At 43.1% G+C, this 17,803-nt stretch overlaps 1 protein-coding gene across 5 annotated transcripts; it reads right to left on the bottom strand.

The window, feature by feature from the left end:
* Window positions 1-716: 716 nt before the first annotated feature.
* Window positions 717-17,803, bottom strand: MLH1 (mutL homolog 1). 5 transcript variants are annotated; one of them, XM_061996877.1, is made up of 19 exons: window positions 17,417-17,803; window positions 16,828-16,918; window positions 16,596-16,694; window positions 15,228-15,301; window positions 14,531-14,603; window positions 13,334-13,425; window positions 12,068-12,110; window positions 11,196-11,284; window positions 9,665-9,777; window positions 8,992-9,085; window positions 8,328-8,481; window positions 6,985-7,343; window positions 5,901-6,049; window positions 4,461-4,569; window positions 3,550-3,613; window positions 2,882-3,046; window positions 2,067-2,159; window positions 1,582-1,695; window positions 717-1,083 (listed from the first exon to the last, which is right to left on the bottom strand). In XM_061996877.1, exons 1-19 carry the CDS (start codon window positions 17,521-17,523, stop codon window positions 913-915), a joined length of 2,253 nt encoding a protein of 750 aa, XP_061852861.1. In that variant the 5' UTR covers window positions 17,524-17,803; the 3' UTR covers window positions 717-912. The 5 variants fall into 5 exon arrangements, with proteins under 5 accessions (XP_061852861.1, XP_061852862.1, XP_061852863.1 ...); XM_061996878.1 differs by having other exon boundaries at window positions 17,311-17,502; XM_061996879.1 differs by lacking the exon at window positions 1,582-1,695.

Raw genomic sequence — 17,803 nt, 5'->3', positions numbered from 1 at the left:
TCACACACACAGAACATCTGCTAAAGCCTCATCTGGTGGATGGAGAGCATGTCTGCTTCTAGTTCACTTCCTCTAACCCACCCCATGGAAGCTGCAGCGTGGCACCAGTGGCCTCCTTGCGACAGTTCCAGTCTGTGACGCTCACAGGCAAGGGCAGGGGTCAAATGAAAGCTCAAGCATTTTTTCCCTGCCTGAACACAACTAAGGGCTTACTCTCAGGCTGCAGCCTGGAGACAGAGTGGCAGCTGCACTTCCTCTTTGAAACAAATGTCATGAGGACATGGGCATGTGCTGTCCGGCAGAGGATTCCCACTTCCATTTTCAGCCTCCTTGATTAAAAGGGATGGGATTTGCCTTATTCCGGCCAGGGCTCTGAAATATTACAACAGATCTGTTTTATTCTCTTTCATCTGTTTTTATGTATTTCTGAGTTTAACTGTCCATGGTTTTCCACCTACAGAGATGATTTGAAGTGCTTTAAGTTCACAGGGGAGGTACCACCACACAGCAGTCATTCTCAACAGGAAGTGGGTAACCTAAGCTTGCTTCCTGAAAGCACCAAAGTTAAAGCACTCCCTTTTCTATAAAGTTAAGCTCTGTCTCCCCACTTACTTAACCCAATTCCCCTTCTTCAGTAGAGGTTGCACTCTCTTAGCATATTGCTTAATAGTGAAACTCAAAGCACATGTGAAGCTTTTATTTTAGAACTTCGCAGCATTTAGGCACAGCTAAAACAGTTCTCTTTATTTTTTGATCAACAGAAGGAAAATAGAACATTTGCTGCCATGACAGTATGACAGTAAGTCCTCTCTTTTTCTTTCCTCCAAGATTCCAGCTTTATCCTCTACCAAGTCAAAGAGAATGGAGCGTGGATGGGCTTTAGATATGTACCAGTCTCTAACAACCACTTGGTCAGCATCTCTCAAAAACTTTGTACAGGTCAGGCAGGTTAGCAAGCTGCAAAATGTTGCCATCTTCTGTGAAGTGTTTAGGAGGTAAAAGATGAGTCCTAAAAGCTTTGTAAAGTACATGTTCCACAGTCCATTTCCATGTTGTTGAACCACCTGAGTCAGACTCTTCATTCTGAAATCCAGAAAAAGATGAAAGAACTCAACCTAAATTCTCTTTTACTAGAGGAGAGCACTCAAGAGACTTTACAATTGCTGTAGTCTTACACAATAAAGTTCTGCTAGTATTAGAGAAGTTAATTCTGTACAGTCAAATCAAGTTTAAGTCACTTGCAGAATGGGTCACTTAACTGAATGATTAATTAGACACTTAAAGACAAAAGTAGATTAGTTGTAGTCTATAAGCACCCTTATTCCATTGAAATCTATCATAGCTTGGCAGGTTAGAAAATACATGCCAAGCTCTTAAGGCCAAAGGACTGTTGTGATATTAAGTACACTGCAATAGCCACAGTTAAAAGGATTTCTTAACACACATAATACTGGAGAAAACCTAAGTTACATTCTTTCACTTCACTGAAAGTAGAGTTGGGACCAGAAGTCTAGCTGAAAAAGGAAGTTCCCTGGGTGGGGGTAGTTGGTTGTTCACATGACCAATTCCATATCATTGTACCTGAGAGTTGGTCTGGTTGGCCTCATCTATTACATATTGCTTTCTTATGGAGTAGAACAGAGCTAATTCTTTACTTAGGCTTTCAAAACACTCCTTTTCTTCATCCCAGTTTACCTGTTACGAGAAAAAGAAGTCATTGAATGGAGTCTGGGTAGCAGTCAGAGACTTTGATAGAGATTCTTAAAATGCAAAAGTCATAATAACATCTTGGCTGTTGTGCTGAGAATGTAAAGGTATAGAACAACAAACCCCAAAACAAAGGGATGGAAATTGGAATCAAAATGTATTCCCATTCAATTCAGCAGTTGTGAATGCAGAGGCGATCACAGCTTACCAGTAACCACTGCAAAAGTGGCTGGAGCATGTAACTACATTTAACCCACTTGTGCCTTGCCTGTGCAGCTTCCCATGAATTAATTTGATTCACTTCATTCTTTCTCAATAGAAGTCATTTGTGAATGCATCAAAGCATTAAGAGAACACACCTCTGTGGCCAGGCGAAGGATAAACATCGGCAGTCCTTCCAGCGGCGGAACGTAGTTGTCTATCAGAAGTGGTAGCCCAGTAAGGTTTCCTTCCTGCAAGGCAACACAGCTGCTTCAGGCAAAAAAATATGCTCTCTCTTGCAGTCAATACACCAAAACAGTTACATCTTGTCAGACTGAGTCTCACCAAACTTTGTGAGCCTTAGGGGTACCACAGTTACAAGCTTTTAAAGCCTGAAGCCAGGCAGACATTTCAGTTAGAGGGTAGTGGTGGTGTTGAACCTCCTGAGCTGAGTGGCAGAAACCCAGGCCTTGTGAAAACCTGAACTCAGCCTCTGCTGCCTCTAGCCACTGACTACACAGATGCCCCTTCCCAGGAGAATATCCAAGTGAAGCGTCTGGTTTCTGGTTAAGCTGTTTTGTAGAGAGTGATGGATGCATCAGGCCACGGAAAAGCAAGGCACATTGACAGCAAAGGTGATGCTGGTTAAGCTATGCACCATGTTGGATAAGAGATCTGAATTCTAGTTATGGAAGCAACAGCTAAAGCCTTTTATTTGGTAACTAATTAAATACAGATTTCTTTGTGTAGTGGCCTTCTAAAAGCAGCATTTCTAATGACAGGGGTAAGCCAGCTCAGTCTTAGTGGAGCAAGTTCTTAGTAGCAGTAAGTACTGCAGGCAAACTACCGCTGTGATCTGTTACCAGAACAGTCAGTTAAGCTGGAAAAGACCTTTAAGGTCATGGAGTCCATCTATAAACAACACTGCCAAGTCCAGCATTCCTTTACTGTCAGATGTAACAGCAGCAGTCACCTCATCAATTTCAAGGGAAAAATAGTCTTTCAACATTTCAGTCTTCTTTTTCAGAAACTCCACAATGTACTCGGCCAGCCCTTCCTTGGGGCCGTCCTCTTCTGTCCAGCCGCTTGCAGGATCCTCTAAAGCAAGCATCGAAAGCTCATATAAAGGAGCAGGCTCCTAAAAATAGAGAAGGCAAACCTGTTGTTAGTGATTAACTTGCTCTACTGGAAAACTATAGATGTGAAGGAAGAAGCTAACTGCAATATACTGTTCCTAGCTTGGGGAGCAAACAGTTCTGCTTATCATTTCCAGCCTAAAAAGTAGGAATTTCTTGATGATACAATTCAGTGCAGCCCACAATCCTGCAAAGTGCTGTGGTATTTACAGGATAACTGTTAACAATCTACACTTGCTGCTAGAGTGTGTATTCAAATGAATTACTTGTCCCAATGTAATGAAAAACAGCAAAACCAGCTAAATACCTCAAAAGTGACACTAATAACAAGCAGCCGGGATCACAACTTAAAGTAGCAGCTACAAAAGTACTAACAGAGTTTTCTATTGTAAAAGAAACAAAACATCAATCTTGTAGTGGACAAAAATCAACCTGTAAAACTATACATTGTAAATGGATTTTAAAGTCTCTTTTTCTGTAGGATACAATGTAAAACTGTACTTACAGACAACCGTAAGACTCCAAAGTTTGCAAAGTCATAAATAAGTATCTGGTAGAAGAGTTCTTGGCTAAATTGAAGTACAAAAATGAGTTACCATAGAATCATAGAACGGTAGGGGTTGGAAGGGACTTTTGGAGATCATCCAGTCCAACCCCTCTGCTAAAGCAGGTGTCAGTTATGTGGTCAGGGTCACGTTATCTCAAGCTACCATAATTAAGAGGGGAAAGAAAGGGTCATCTTGGAAACATCACACAGATCCATTCACTTTAACAAAGATCTTAAAACTGTTGGAAGATTCACATGCACTAGCTAGATGTTCACAATTAAATGCTTTTTGGCTTCTGACACCATCAGCCACCTTGGTGCAGAAACATTACACACCAACATGCAGCCACTCTCTATCTATTCCTTACACTTCAGCCTCTTGCTGTACTGCAAAGAACGTGCAGGAGCTTGAAAATTGATAGGCATGTCTAAAGCATTTGCTATTGCTTGTTACAAAGTTTGTGTAGCTGACTGGGTAAGGCTGCAGATGCAAAAGACACTAACTTTGTGTTACGATCATGTCCTGCAGCTTTTCTTAACCCAATTGGATATGACATTTTACAGGACTTTTCTGAAACCTCTGCTCCTCTTTATACTAGCACAGAGCAAATAAAATGTCTTTCCCTTCCCCCATCCATGAGTTCACAGTGCAGGAGCTGGCACTTTAATTAATTACACTGATTCACTGCAAGTTTTCCTAAGCATGCCAGACTTGTTTCCAATGTTCTGAACCAACTGCTTAATCTTTAGCCTTGTGACATTTCAGATAGGCAATGAGAAAAAGATGTTTTGCCTGTCATTTCCTTCTTCCTAGTTAGCCTGGTAATTGGTATTTATTTCAACTGCAACAAGTCTAACCGTTTCTTTACCTGAGTTTTGTTGTATTGAGAAGATATAGTTTTGTCTGATACTGGGCCAGAGCCCACTGAGGACTGACACAGCCAACAAACGAGTGGTCACGCAGCATCTCCTGAAGATCTGGAACAATTGAGGTGGTGGGGAAGAAACAAAAAGATCTCATTGCTATTTGCAACCCTGCCTCAGTCAGTGTAGTTGATTGGTTTGTGTCTTCTGAACTTTAAAAGTCTCAGATTACTGTTCAGCCACTTCTGTACCCCTCCTGTTCTTATAAGCCTGTTGGTTATCCATATGTGTGGATAACAGTCATCATTTCTGTGCACGTACATGTACTCGGGTGTATTAAAGCATGAGAGTCAGATTCTATGTAAGAGCCCATTTTAGGTATCCCACAAACTCCACTGTCAGCTTTTCCAAAGGACTACAATGTTGTGAGAAGAGCATTTCTTTCTTGCAAAGGTGTCTTGTAGGTATTTCTTAACCTGTGTGCCAACAAGACACAGCCTTGAGCAGCTGCACCAGTTCTGCTGTGTATTTTGAGACATTTTTGGACAATTTATGGCTCAGGCACAAGTTCTTGACTTCAGTATTTAAAGTGTGACAGAGTTACTGCCTCAGACTAACCAGCCCAATGCAAAACGTTTTCAGTGCAAATACATGCTTTCTACAAGATTTTTAGCCATTTATAAAAGAAGTTATTAATTACAGATGTTGTTAGTCTGGATGTTTTAACTGTGGAGCATTCCCAGTTCTCAGTACCAGAAAAATCACATTAAATTCAAACAAACCCCCAAGAACATGAGATTCCCAACATTTAGACCAAGTAATGGTTTATGTGACTCAGTGTGCCTCTGAAGGTAACCAAAACAACTCCCAGGAAGCACTGCAGCCCTTTTACCTTTTTCTAAAACAACTTCTTCCAGAAGAGGCAACATTACACGAGTCTCATCATCTCATGTAAGTGGGACAGATACAAATGAAAAGCAAAAGCAGTAACTAAACATGATGATTCTCCAGCCTCTCCCACTTGATTTCACAGTTGTGGAAGCAAACAAAACTTCTGTAGCTACCACATTACAGCTGCCATTTGTTTGAAAAATACCAGAATAGCTTTTCAAGCTGTCACTTTATTGTGTTACTCCTTATGGTGCAAGTTAAGGTTTGCAAAATGTTTAGAAATGCATAAGACTTCCATCAACTAAAAGGCACCCAGAAGGTTTTAAAACAGCCTTGCAGCGTGGCTGGGGGTGGCAGCTGCCTGCTCTAAGCCTGGCCCCTGACGTTTAACAAAAGCTTTTGTTCAAAGCTTGTTTAGCAGCACAGTGAGCTGTCTGGGCCACCTTTCAAACATCTTTTTCCTCAGCAGTTCAAACAGTCGTATTTAGTTAACAAGAGAAGGATATTTGGTGAAGAACATAACAATAACCTTGAGGAGCAAAGGGCTTGCTTACGGGCATGTGCTTGGTTACTGATTTCCTCCTGGAGACTCAGTACGCTGGTCAAGTTGATGATTCTTCTCTTTGGGGTGCAGGCAGCAGTCATGTCCTTCCTGGTGGGATCTTTCTCCATGTCTACATCCGTGTCTTCCCGTGGTCTCTTGCTGCAACGCCAAAACAAAAAGGTGTTCCGTTCAGTTCAGTTCTCCTGTCACTTAGTCAATGCACACCAACAGATGGGATGCTCCAGTCACATACTGTACATTAACTCAGGGCATGCAGAAAGTTTCCTAGGAAAACTGTTTTTTTACTTCCGAGGCATAATTTGTAAGGAAAAGGGAGCTCATGAGAGAATTTATGACTCTCTAATACCAGTCACATCAGCAAATTGGGCTCTACAGGACACAGCAAAAAAATGTTCATGTTTCTAATGATTTTTTTCATGATTGTTGTTCTGTAGGCACTGGGGGAGTGGGGGGCAGGAACCAGAAGACTTGGGTCCTTCATAACAGCTTGTGCAGGAGCTATAAAATGATGACAGCACTTTTATCTTTACCAGGGTAATGTCTGCAAAATTTAGGTCTCCAAAGAGAGACAGACCAGTCGTTATTTATACAGCTTCCTGCCTTTCAGTTTGCACAGAAAATTTATCACAGGTTGTATCATTTGCAGTTCATAGAATCACAGGATGGTAGGGGTTGGAAGGGACCTTTAGAGATCATCTAGTCCAACTCCCCTGCCAAAACAGGTCCCACCTAGATCAGGTTGCACAGGAACGTGTCCAGGTGGGTCTTGAAGACCTCCAAGGAAGAAGCCTCCACACCCTCCCTGGGCAGCCTGTGCCAGGGCTCCCTCACCTCAACAGTGAAACGGTTTTTCCTCATGTTTAAATGGCACTTTTTGTGTTTCAGCCTCTTCCCATTACCCTTTGTCCTGACACTAGATACCAGTTCACAGCTAAGTTTAATTTCTCAAATACCATGGAGAGTTATTCTAAGAAAATTTTTCCTTCTGAAAAAGCCAAAATTCAAAGAGATCAGGAAAAAAATCTTCAGTTTCGGAGCCATGCCATGAAATGAACAGGAAAGATGAGACTTACCAAGGAGGCTCTGTCTCAGGAGACAAGGGTCCACTCTCTCTCGGCCCCCCAGGCACTCCCATGTCCTCCTGAACATCATCAGCTTTCTCAACCAGATCACTGACATCTTCCATTTCGGCATCCTGTGGCCGGGCCGTGCCCTCCGGGGGTCCAGCACTGGCCTCTGCCGCCGCCGCGCTGGGGGCTGTGCTGAGGGGGTTGTTCAGTGGCTGCAGGAAAGCATCCAGCTTCTGCTCCCTGGAGTCTGTACGGACCAGCTCATGGGCATAAACTTTGTCACTCGTTCCTTTGGCACCCACAGAGGAGTTTGTTGCTGGTTTTACCACCTCGGCAGAACAGTCAGCCCCTGGAAGCAGCGTCTTCATTCGCATACGGGGCAGCAAAGAGAAGAGATTCAACAACCAAATGAAAAAAACCCCATAAACCAAACCAGCCACACTTCTCACAGCATCTTCCTGCTCAGAGGCAAACAGCTTTCTGAGCCCACAAACACAGCATCAACTGCTTGAACAGGCCTTGTACCTGCCACCCACACAGCGTGACATCTTGGCAGCTCAAATCACTAGTTAGCATTCCTTTGTCTCAAAGGGAAAATCGTTCATGTAAAAGAAAAAAGCCTACAAGGAAACTTGTTTTTTAAAAGATTATAGTTATAATTTTTATACTGTGTTCTATGTAAAGAGAGATTAGGAAACCCTCCCCTTTTTTTTATGGTTAAATTCAATCCAAAGTGGTGTCAAATGCATAGAACAGTTTCCCCAGTCACACGTCTTTCATGTAAACCAGGGCAGAATAAAAACCAGTCTCCCGTATGTGAAGGCTAACATACATGTAAAAAGCAAGAGAACAAGAGGAAACGGCCTAAAATTGCACCAGGGGAGTTTGAGGCTGGATATGAGGAGGAATTTCTTTGCTGACAGGGTTGTCAGGCATTGGAACAGCTGCCCAGGGAGGTGCTGGAGTCACCGTCCCTGTAGGGGTTTCAGAGATGGGTGGCTATTGCACTGAGGGAAATGGGCTGGTGGTTGATAGGGCTGGGACAAAGGCTGCACTCCTTGAGCTTAAAGGTCTCTTCCAGCTGAAATAATTCCATGAAAATCAAAAAGACCAATCAGGTACTTGACAGAAAGGTATTTAAAATGTTTCCATACACTTTTCCTCTCTTTTTCCACACTGTTAATAGTGGGATGTTAAAGCAATTTCAGCCCCAGAAGCTGGGACAAAGATCTTGAGCTGCCAGTATTAACACTGATGGACCAGCAAACGTGTGCATTATACAATCCAAATGTACCAACAACACCTGAAATACTGCAGAACTGTGGTCACTTCAGACCTGTTCTCACCTGAGTGAAGTACATCCTTGAAGAATTGGAGCCCAGTAACTTGCTTTCTACATGTTGTTGTACTCTCTCTAGAATACAGTCTTCATGAAGGAAATGGACCTCGTGTTTTGTAGGGTGCACGTTCACGTCTACGTTCTGGGGGGCTATTTCCAGGCTGGAAAACATTTTAAAAGTTAACCTGAACTGTTCCATGGATGGCAGAGAGGGCAGCAGTTGGTTCAGGAGAAACCTTGTCAGGCTTGGGGCCATTACTCCATGCTAAGAACTGAAATAATCCTGAAACCTGCTGAAGTTACACTACAGTCAGGTTGGTTTGGTACATTAAAAACCAATTCATGTCAAGAACTCCATTTCAAAATGAGCTTACATGGGTAAGCTGAAACCAATCTCTCCATTGTACTGCTACAAAAAAACCCCCAGGTTTTAGAAAATATCTTTTCATGAGTTAATATCAAAGGACTTCAGCTGAAATGAGACACTCACTACTTCTGAAAATAAGGCCTGTCTTTCTTATTAGGGTTTCTTGAATGCCATTACCTCCTGTCAGGCAATTCAGCACCTCAGCGCAATGCTTAACACTACCATCGAGAACACAAATTCCCTTCTCACTCTCACTGTATCCTACAAGGCAGTATGAAAAGACTACTTGTAACTATTACTGTACCTTAAGTATAGGAATGGATGGGTGCTTTTGGGCAGGTAAGCAGCATACACAGTTTCTATGGCTTTCCGCAAAGCGGCCGACTCCACCAGTCGATCTGAAACACAGAACGCGATGCTGTTTGCAGAGAATCCCACTCAGCCCAGTGCAGTGCACAGCTGCTCCTTCACACCAACAGCTTCACGCTTCATATCTTCCAAGGGCACCCATTACACCTGGTTTCCCCCCCCACAAGACTCACTTATGCTTCATACAAAACCAGGAATAAGCAATATCTTCTCCATATGTTTTATATTTAGAAGTTCTCTTTTCCCCACAAACATGGAAATAAGCAGACTACCTTTTCATTATTTCCTACTAGTCAGGGTTTGTTGCACCCCATACCAACTTTGCTACAGGATGGAGAGACCACTCTGTTTAAGACACAATCATAACCTCATACTCCAAAAGCTGAAGTTCTCTATGCCCAGTCTGAGCTGCTTCCCACTCCTGAACATGCAAAGCGTGACGCACGTTACAAACAGAAGAACACCTTGAGATCTACACTGAACCATCATACTTAACCCTCAACGGTTTTAAGAATGCCCACATGGGTTGCAGTTCTTCAGAAAGTTTGGATCTTCTGGTTATTATGGCAACAACTGTACAAAAAGCTGCTTTTTCCTTTTAAACTTACGGTTTATGAAGAGTAAAAATACACATTTCTTCACAGAGTAGTTTGCATTTGTGATGTAGCCTTTCATTTTAAAGGCCAGACTTGCATCTTCACAGCTCACTTCTATCAGTTCCCTATTGACAGTTTGACAGAAACACACAGAAAATGCAAATCATTTCTTCTAAGTCAGTGTGAACTGGTAACAGCGTGTGAGTGGAGTCTGTAAAACTATCTGCACTCTCTTTTTACTACCTTAAAATGTCACAGGAGGCACAATGTTATAAACATCTATGGGTAACACTAATATGTGTTTCACTTAAGTAACCAACAGCGACAAAGACGCTTCAAAACTGTCAGCAGCCAGGGAAGAACATTCTTCTGCTTTAACTACTTTGTTTACTTTGCCCATCTAATATGTATTAGTCGGCTGCTAAGAAGTCACAGCAAGCTATAAACCTTTTTCTTGCTCATACATACAGATCTTAACAATTGTCTTCATAACTTTTACAGTTTGCATGATTAGTCAAGGAGATGCACTTTGGTAGTTTGTAAGCACAGCTCTCCAGGAAGGCACTGTGGCAACTTCTGAAGCTGACACAGAAAAGGCTTATGGGCTCCTGAAGTACAATTCAGCCTCAGTGTATACAGAGCATCACTTTTGTGTTCATTCTTTAAGTCAAAATACCAAGCCAGACTAAACACTACCTTAAATAGGGCAAAACAAAAGTTTAACTTGAAAAACGTGATCAAAACATGTTAAGTTGAAATAGACAATTTATTCAGAACTGTACAAGGGAGAAACTATCAAAGAAGCATTAGCAGTAGGCAAAAACAAACACACAAGAAATAAACACAACACCACAAACCTTATCTCTCAACATCCTCTGTAGTTTGCTTTGTTCCCTAAAGGTGTTTCCATGTATTAAGAGATATGTTCCTTAACAGGTGAAGAGTGACTTTAGTAACTGAATCAAACTGACAACCAAGTATTTGTAGAACAAATCCATTCCACACATCCATTCAATGATTTCTTCACAGCTGGATGTCTTTTCTTAAAGAGAACATTAAGTCTCTCTTAAACAGACCTTTTCCTAAAGCAGCAGACGCATTTTCAATAGATGATTGGGTTTGTTTGGGGCTTTTCTGCCTGGTTTACCCAGCCTCAGCTAATGTAGTTTCTGTCAAAATGTTAAAACTATGAGATTTCAGAATTGAGCAGATAGCAAACTGTGGTAAGTGTTTCACGATGTAGACAGAGGCTAGGAACTCGCAGGCACAGCGTGCTCTTTGTAAACAAGCAGCACACAGAAAGAGTGTGTGAGGCAGATGGCTCCCTTGTAGGGCACTAAAAGGACAGCTTTGCAACTTCTTTATTTCCCTTGATACACTAAAAGATGTCATGCATTGCACATGGCAAAGGAGAGCTCTGTTAGTGCAACACTAACACACCTTGAGGGAAGCAGGAAAAGTTAGCACAGCCACATTCTTTGAAAGAGAAAGGGGAAATGTACTAGAAAACTTTATGGCAAAATGAAACCTGACATCAACATACCTGCTAACAGCATTGCCAAAGATGGACCTAATGTTGTCCACTGTTGAGGCGTTTGATAAGGTTCTAACGTCCGATACGGTTTCCCCTTGCTAAAAGGAGCAGAAACGAGAGTCAAATTCACAGTTCTCGCTGGAGTCTTACAAATTCATAACACACATCAATAACACTTTGAACACAAAGGCATGGGACAAAAAAAAATAATCACAGAATCTTAGGGGTTGGAAGGGACCTTGACAGATCATCCAGTGCAACCCCCCTGCCAGAGCAGGACCAGCTAGAGTAGGTCACACAAAAACTCGTCCAGGTGGGTTTGAATGTCTCCAGAGAAGGAGACTCCACAAACCATCTGGGCAGCACCTTCCAGTGCTCCCTCACCTCAACAGTGAAGAAGTTGCTCAGTGTTGTCAATGAGGGTCAATGCACAGGGTTACAAGAGTTGCCAGATCACATCAGACCCATTCAGGCTACTAACTCTGTCTTTGAAAGTGAGGAATCTAAGCAGTAAATAGTTACCAAGAGTGCCACAGGATGAAGGTTACTCTACTCCATCCTTTTCTTCTAGTGATTAGTAACCAGGCTCTCAAAAGAAGCTGAAACAGCCGAAAAAGCTAAAGCAAAACAAACTGTTGGCCACATAGAAGACTCCAACCTCCTGATAAATATGTCTTGTTTACTTTTAACTAATGTATTTTCTATCTATCAGCATCCACTTCAACATTTCAGCACAAAGGAACACTGCACACCATTCCCATTGCAAAAGATGCAGTGCAAATCTTCTGGCATTTTCAGATACATACATTAGAGATACATGTGTGTGTATCTGTGTGTGTGTGAGTTTATACAGTGAAGTTGTAAAGACTTTGTTTACATACCTTTTTAACTGAAAAGCTGACCCCCGAGTTATGGATGGCATACCTGAAAGACAGGTAAACACAGGACTGCAGCACATGGAAGAAAAGGTTACTTTACCTCAAAGCTGGAAAGCAGCTCCTAACAGAGCAAACAATTACATTGTCTGCTTCACAGTAACGTGATTTGAGCCAAGCTGAGCTTTTGTAGACTGAACAGCTATACAAATAAACGTTCTCTATTTATAATATTCACCTGTAACCATATAAAATTCAAGGATCAGCTTCTCCATGATTAACCTCTATAAACCTGTTTAGTTCTGTTTCACTGCATAGGTTTAACTAGAAACACAGCAAAACGTCCTCATTGTAACAGAATCAAGTCTCAGTTATGATGGAGAAGGATATAACAAACATCAGCCTCGCCTTTCTGGCCTCCCCTACACAGATGGTTCATCTGTCTGTGAGCCCAGGGGCAGGCTCAGAGACACTACAGCTGCCCTAACCTCATCTCAGACCTCTAGAGAAGTTGCCAAGTTGTGAGAGAGAACACACCATAGAACCTTGCACTATGGGAAACATAAAAATGCAGAGGTTAGACTGTTGGGATTGTGACAGTAACTCAGAAATTCAAGAAGGGGGGAAAAAAGCCCAAAATGAAAAGATGGAAAATCCTGATGAATAGTAAAATAAAAAAGTAAATCAGAGAGTTGGAAGCCTGTAACTCTGCAAGATCACATCAGCCTCTTCCACAGGGCCTGACCCCCCAGCTCCTGGATGAAGCCTGCCTGGCCTGTGAAGACTCTCCAGCAGCCCCTTCAGGGCACAGGATTACGCTCAGCACTCAGTCCCGATGCTCTTCTCTACCTTTGGGCATCTGCACATGGCAAAAACAGCAACAGAGGGACCCAGGAAGAACACCTGGTAGCTGAAGTGATACTATTTTATCATTTTGATTTTATTCCATGAGGACATGGAATTGCCATTCAGCTTTTTCATACTGAGCCAAATCTCAACGTCCCTGCACGCTTTTTACTTGGATTGTCTTCAGCCCGAGTCTACTGGGAGTTCACTCAGTTGAGACTGTCACCATTTGTTTGGTGGAATTCTCACTGATAATTAATAGACTGACAACACCGTTTCTCCTTTGAATTTTCTGCATCAAATTGGACTGCATCTGACACTCAACCCCAAAAAAGAACGACACCAGACACACATGTGGCAGCACCTTTGAAAATCCCCAGCACTCCCCACGGCAGTGTGAGACTGGAGCCTCTTGTTTCTGTTTACCTGCCAACAACTTCCAGTATTTTTGCATATTCTTCATTTGGATTTTTTAAAGCTTTCCTCCTTGTATTTACATTGTAAAAAAGATCTTCAACCTACAGGGAGAAAGATGACAATGAAGAAAACCAATCAATTTTAAACTCATCTTTTACTGTATAATGACTTTAGTCCATCTTCTTCATAAATACTGCAAAATCTTTTGAGAATCTTTTTTTTTATGAAGGATCACCGTTCCTTTTCTTCCTTACCTGCTTGGGTTCACCTAACAAAACACAACTTCAGAGAAGTGTTTGGTTTTGAGCATTTTGGTACAGTATTTTTACCAGTAACAAGAACTCTATAGCTCACTTCTCAATGAGTTATCTACCTTCCACTGCAGATGACAATGAATCTCCTTATCACATTGTGCTTTAACGAAACACAACTAAGTGTTAAAGCAGTTGCTGGAAGCAAGGCTGTTAATGGCATTAAAACAGCAGTTAAGCTGTTTATTTTCACTTCTTATTTAAACAAGATGCAAACTGTTTTTTTCTGCTATACTGAGAAAGGCAGAAGTCTGAAGTTCAGCTTCTCTTTTAAGCCCTATTATCCCAGACATCGCCACATGATGTTTGCTCAGCACATGCTCCCACTGCACACACCTCCAGACTCTCAGGCCAGGCTTCCACTTCCCCCCCTGCACTGTGCAGCTCGCTCACTCCTCCCCACTCCGGGCTCCTTATTCTTCCTAATCCTAATGCTGATGCTAATCCCAACCCACATTCAAATCTTGCTGTGAGATAGGAAAGGTGTGATATTTTGTATGAGACATGAAAGATATAAACCAAAGGGCTGTTCTGCAGTTTCCTGTGCCAGCCTTCATCTCCCACTCCAGCTCACGCAACGTGGACTGTATATTCTGAGCTTGTAGCCTGGACTGTCCTCTGAGGCTTTCAGCAGTCCAGAAAGATTATTTCTGATAGTAAATGACTGTACTATTCTTTATTTCTTTCTGAGAATCTTCTAAAATTGACTTTGCTGTCTTTGGTGAAGAAAACAAAAGAAAAAACCCAACAAAGCCACCCAACATCATCACTTGGAAAATATTCTACCCAATGGTACTGTCCCATATGTTACCATGTAACACACACCAGTAAGTGGTGCAAGTGTAACAACCAGTAAACAGAAAAGGAACTAGAGAGAATGGGCACAAAAACCTACTGTGATCTGAGTTCCTTGGTTTCCAGCGCAGGGTTTTGGAGGGGCTTTAATTTTTCCATCACTGTAAGCAGCTCTAGGCAGAAAATAAACATAAGAAGCTGTCAGACATCTAGATTTACATGGACAGATGACAACAAAAGGGAGAAGACAAATCCCACCATTGTCACACTCCTCCCAGCAAAAAACTTGGGACACTGAAGATTACCTGCAACCCCCGCCCCAGCTCCTCCTGTGGATAATATCTTCACTGACCTCAGGACCCAGAGGGACAGTGGGAATAATGACAGAGAAAAAGGGGCAGATAATGGGATAGGTGTTTTGAAATTGTATTTGAGACTTCTCCTGTAAAGTCAGGATTATTGTATTTTAACAACTAGACCTGGACTTAAAATAATTCTTCCACTAGACTTTACATTTCAGCTATCCTAATAGGAAACTCTTGACTTTACATATAAGATCTGTTTCCTTTTTGGCTGTAATGGCATTCTGAGCATAAGAGATCTCTGACCCACCCAGGTTCAGCAAGATAAGAATCACTCAAACTACGTTTTCTCACATCCTGGGTGGTTTTTTTGGTAACTACCCTAGAAAAACTTAATTCCTGATGCCACCCTCCTCCTTAATAAGAGCACTGAGAAGAGAATTAAATACACTGGTTCATGATTACATGAAGTCACCTGGATAACAGGCAGCATACCTGAATGCACACTTTGCATCAGCTGTTTTGGTTGTTACTGTAACGTGAGCAACGTGGCTGATGCTGGCCAATGCCTGCAGAAACAGAAAAGCACTGTAAGCCTTGCTCTGGGGACCACTGAGGAGCATCCACACTTTAAATGGCATCACTACATTTTGATGTACCACTTGCAAGTAATTAATAAAAACCCTTACAATGAAACTGCAGGTCAGTAAAGCTTTAAGATATGTTAGTGCCTATGTAACACTGACTTTTATTCAGGACCTTCGTTTGGCTTTTCTAATGTTTCACGATCTCTGGCAACGCAGTCAGCTGACTCTGCACGACTCAAGGAAACGTGCAGAATGATTACAGTTGTGCCCTTTCTTGGATGCCAACAAAAAACTGATGGCAGGTTTTAGCCATTTCTTTCTCATCTCTGCCCAAGTTCTTCTCCTGGCTGCAGGTAATGCTACAAAGTGAGGTTATGATGGTTTTCCTGGAAGACTCAATGGATGTGTCTATGCAGCCTGCTGAAAGCAGCTCCGGGACCAGGCTCCACTGGCTGCAGAGCTCTTAATGGCAAAAAGCTGGAACACAAAAAGTTCCACTTAAACATAAGGAAAAACTATTTCCCTGCTGAGGTGAGGGAGCCCTGGCACAGGCTGCCCAGGGAGGGTGTGGAGGCTCCTTCTCTGGAGGTTTTAAACCCATCTGGGTGTGTTCCTGTGTGACTTGATCTAGGTGAACCTGCTTTAGCAGGAGGGTTTGACTGGATGATCTCTAAAGATCCCTTCCAACTTACTCTGTGATTTTGTGAAGTGTGTTGAAAGGACTTGAGCACTCTACTCCCTGAAGCACAAGGATCAATATATCGAGCACAGGCAACCTACTTGTGCATCATGGTGTCCATCTAGGAGGGAAAGCAAAACTCCCTCTGGGCTGTTCTTTCAGATAAGCTTAGATATAGCCTATGAGAATACAGAGAACTTGTACTTCCAAGGGGTCAGATACTGCCTTTGACTCATGGCAAAAGCAGTGGAAGACAAATGTACATTTATTTTTAAGTTTATTTAGACAAATGTGTGACATCAAGGATTCACCTTCCACTCAAATCTTTGTCTCGTACCTGTAGGTTCCTGAAGCATCATTTGAGCAGAGAGGCCCTTACTGACTTAAAAAAAAATATCTTACTCCAGAAAGCAAAAAGAATAGATACCTCTCCTTAGGCAGCCATCTAATCTTGCAAGACACAGACAACAAGTATTGGGAACTAGATTCACAGGGCAGACTCTCTCAGCAAACAGAAGCTTCTGTAAAGAGTGTCAGGTATGAGGTAGTACGTGAACCCCACAACAAGGAACAATTTCACAATCTTGAAGAGCTTACCTCACCCCTAAAACCATAGGTGGAAATGCTAGCCAAGTCTTCAAATTTTTGCAGTTTACTCGTAGTAAATCTCTCACATACAATGTCCAGATCTTCTTTCTGTGAGAGTGGGACAAGTAATAGTAATTTTCCATCTCTGGTTTTTCAAGATGGGAAACATTTCTAAGTGGAAATAGCTTTTTTGAAGCTAGTATTAAGTGTAACACTACAGCTGGGAACTTTGTTTACTCACTCTGATGCCACAGCCATTATCTTGGACCTGGATGAGCTTCAGACCACCTTCTTTAACTACTACTTGGATACTCGTAGATTTAGCATCCAAACTGCAGAAAGCAAGAAAGCATTCTGGAGAAGAGCCATCCCAGAGAATAAAGGGCTACATGGCTTTGACTTACAATTCCCTTGTTTTTTCCTCCACAAATAAATCTTTACCACCTCCTCTCCTTTTTCTTCTAACTAGTGACACATTTTTCTACATCACCATCCACAACTACGAAGAACTTTCATGAACTTCATGAGATGCCAACAGGTAGAACTTCTGTCTCCATCAGTGTGACCCACGGCCGACTCTGCTGCTTGCCTCCCACCTTCACACCGCTGCAGCAGCGGCTTTCACCCCACACAGCCCTTACCTCCGAAACAACCCAAGTGTTAACTTGACGCTGAAAGCAAACGATTCATAAGCTTATCAAGCAACCCAAAGGCGAATACGGACTATTGTGGAGCGGAGCCGTCCTCTCGCGGGCGCATCGCCCATCGCCACACGGCGGCGGCCGCAGCCCCCGGCCCAGCGCGGCCCCACGGACAGACCCCGCCGTTACCAGTTCTCTATCATCTCCTTGATGGCGTTGGCCGGCCTCTGGATGACCTCGCCGGCCGCGATGCGATTCACCACGGTTTCATCCAGGCGCCGGATCACGCCCGCCATCGGCGCCGTGACGGGCACGGGGACAGGCTCCTGTGGGCCGGGGGGCAACGGAACGGCGACGGAGACCGTGGGGCGAGGCGGGATGGGGACGGACGGCCCGGGCAGGGAAAGGGACGGCGTGCAGAGAGAAGCGTGGCAGGAACTGAGGGAGGAGAGGGGCCAGCGGGGCACAGCCGCTGCCAGGGCAGCTGAGCGGGGAGCACAGGCCGCTCGCGCCAAGCCGAAAGCGGCCCCCGATTGCTCGGCGCGAGTGCCCGTCAACAAACCCGGGCGGCGCAGC

This window comes from Colius striatus, chromosome 5 (assembly GCF_028858725.1).
Source record: "Colius striatus isolate bColStr4 chromosome 5, bColStr4.1.hap1, whole genome shotgun sequence".
NCBI classification, from domain to species: Eukaryota; Metazoa; Chordata; class Aves; order Coliiformes; family Coliidae; genus Colius; species Colius striatus.
The sequence above is the reverse complement of the archived record's forward strand: the minus strand, read 5'-3'. Positions and strand labels throughout refer to the sequence as shown.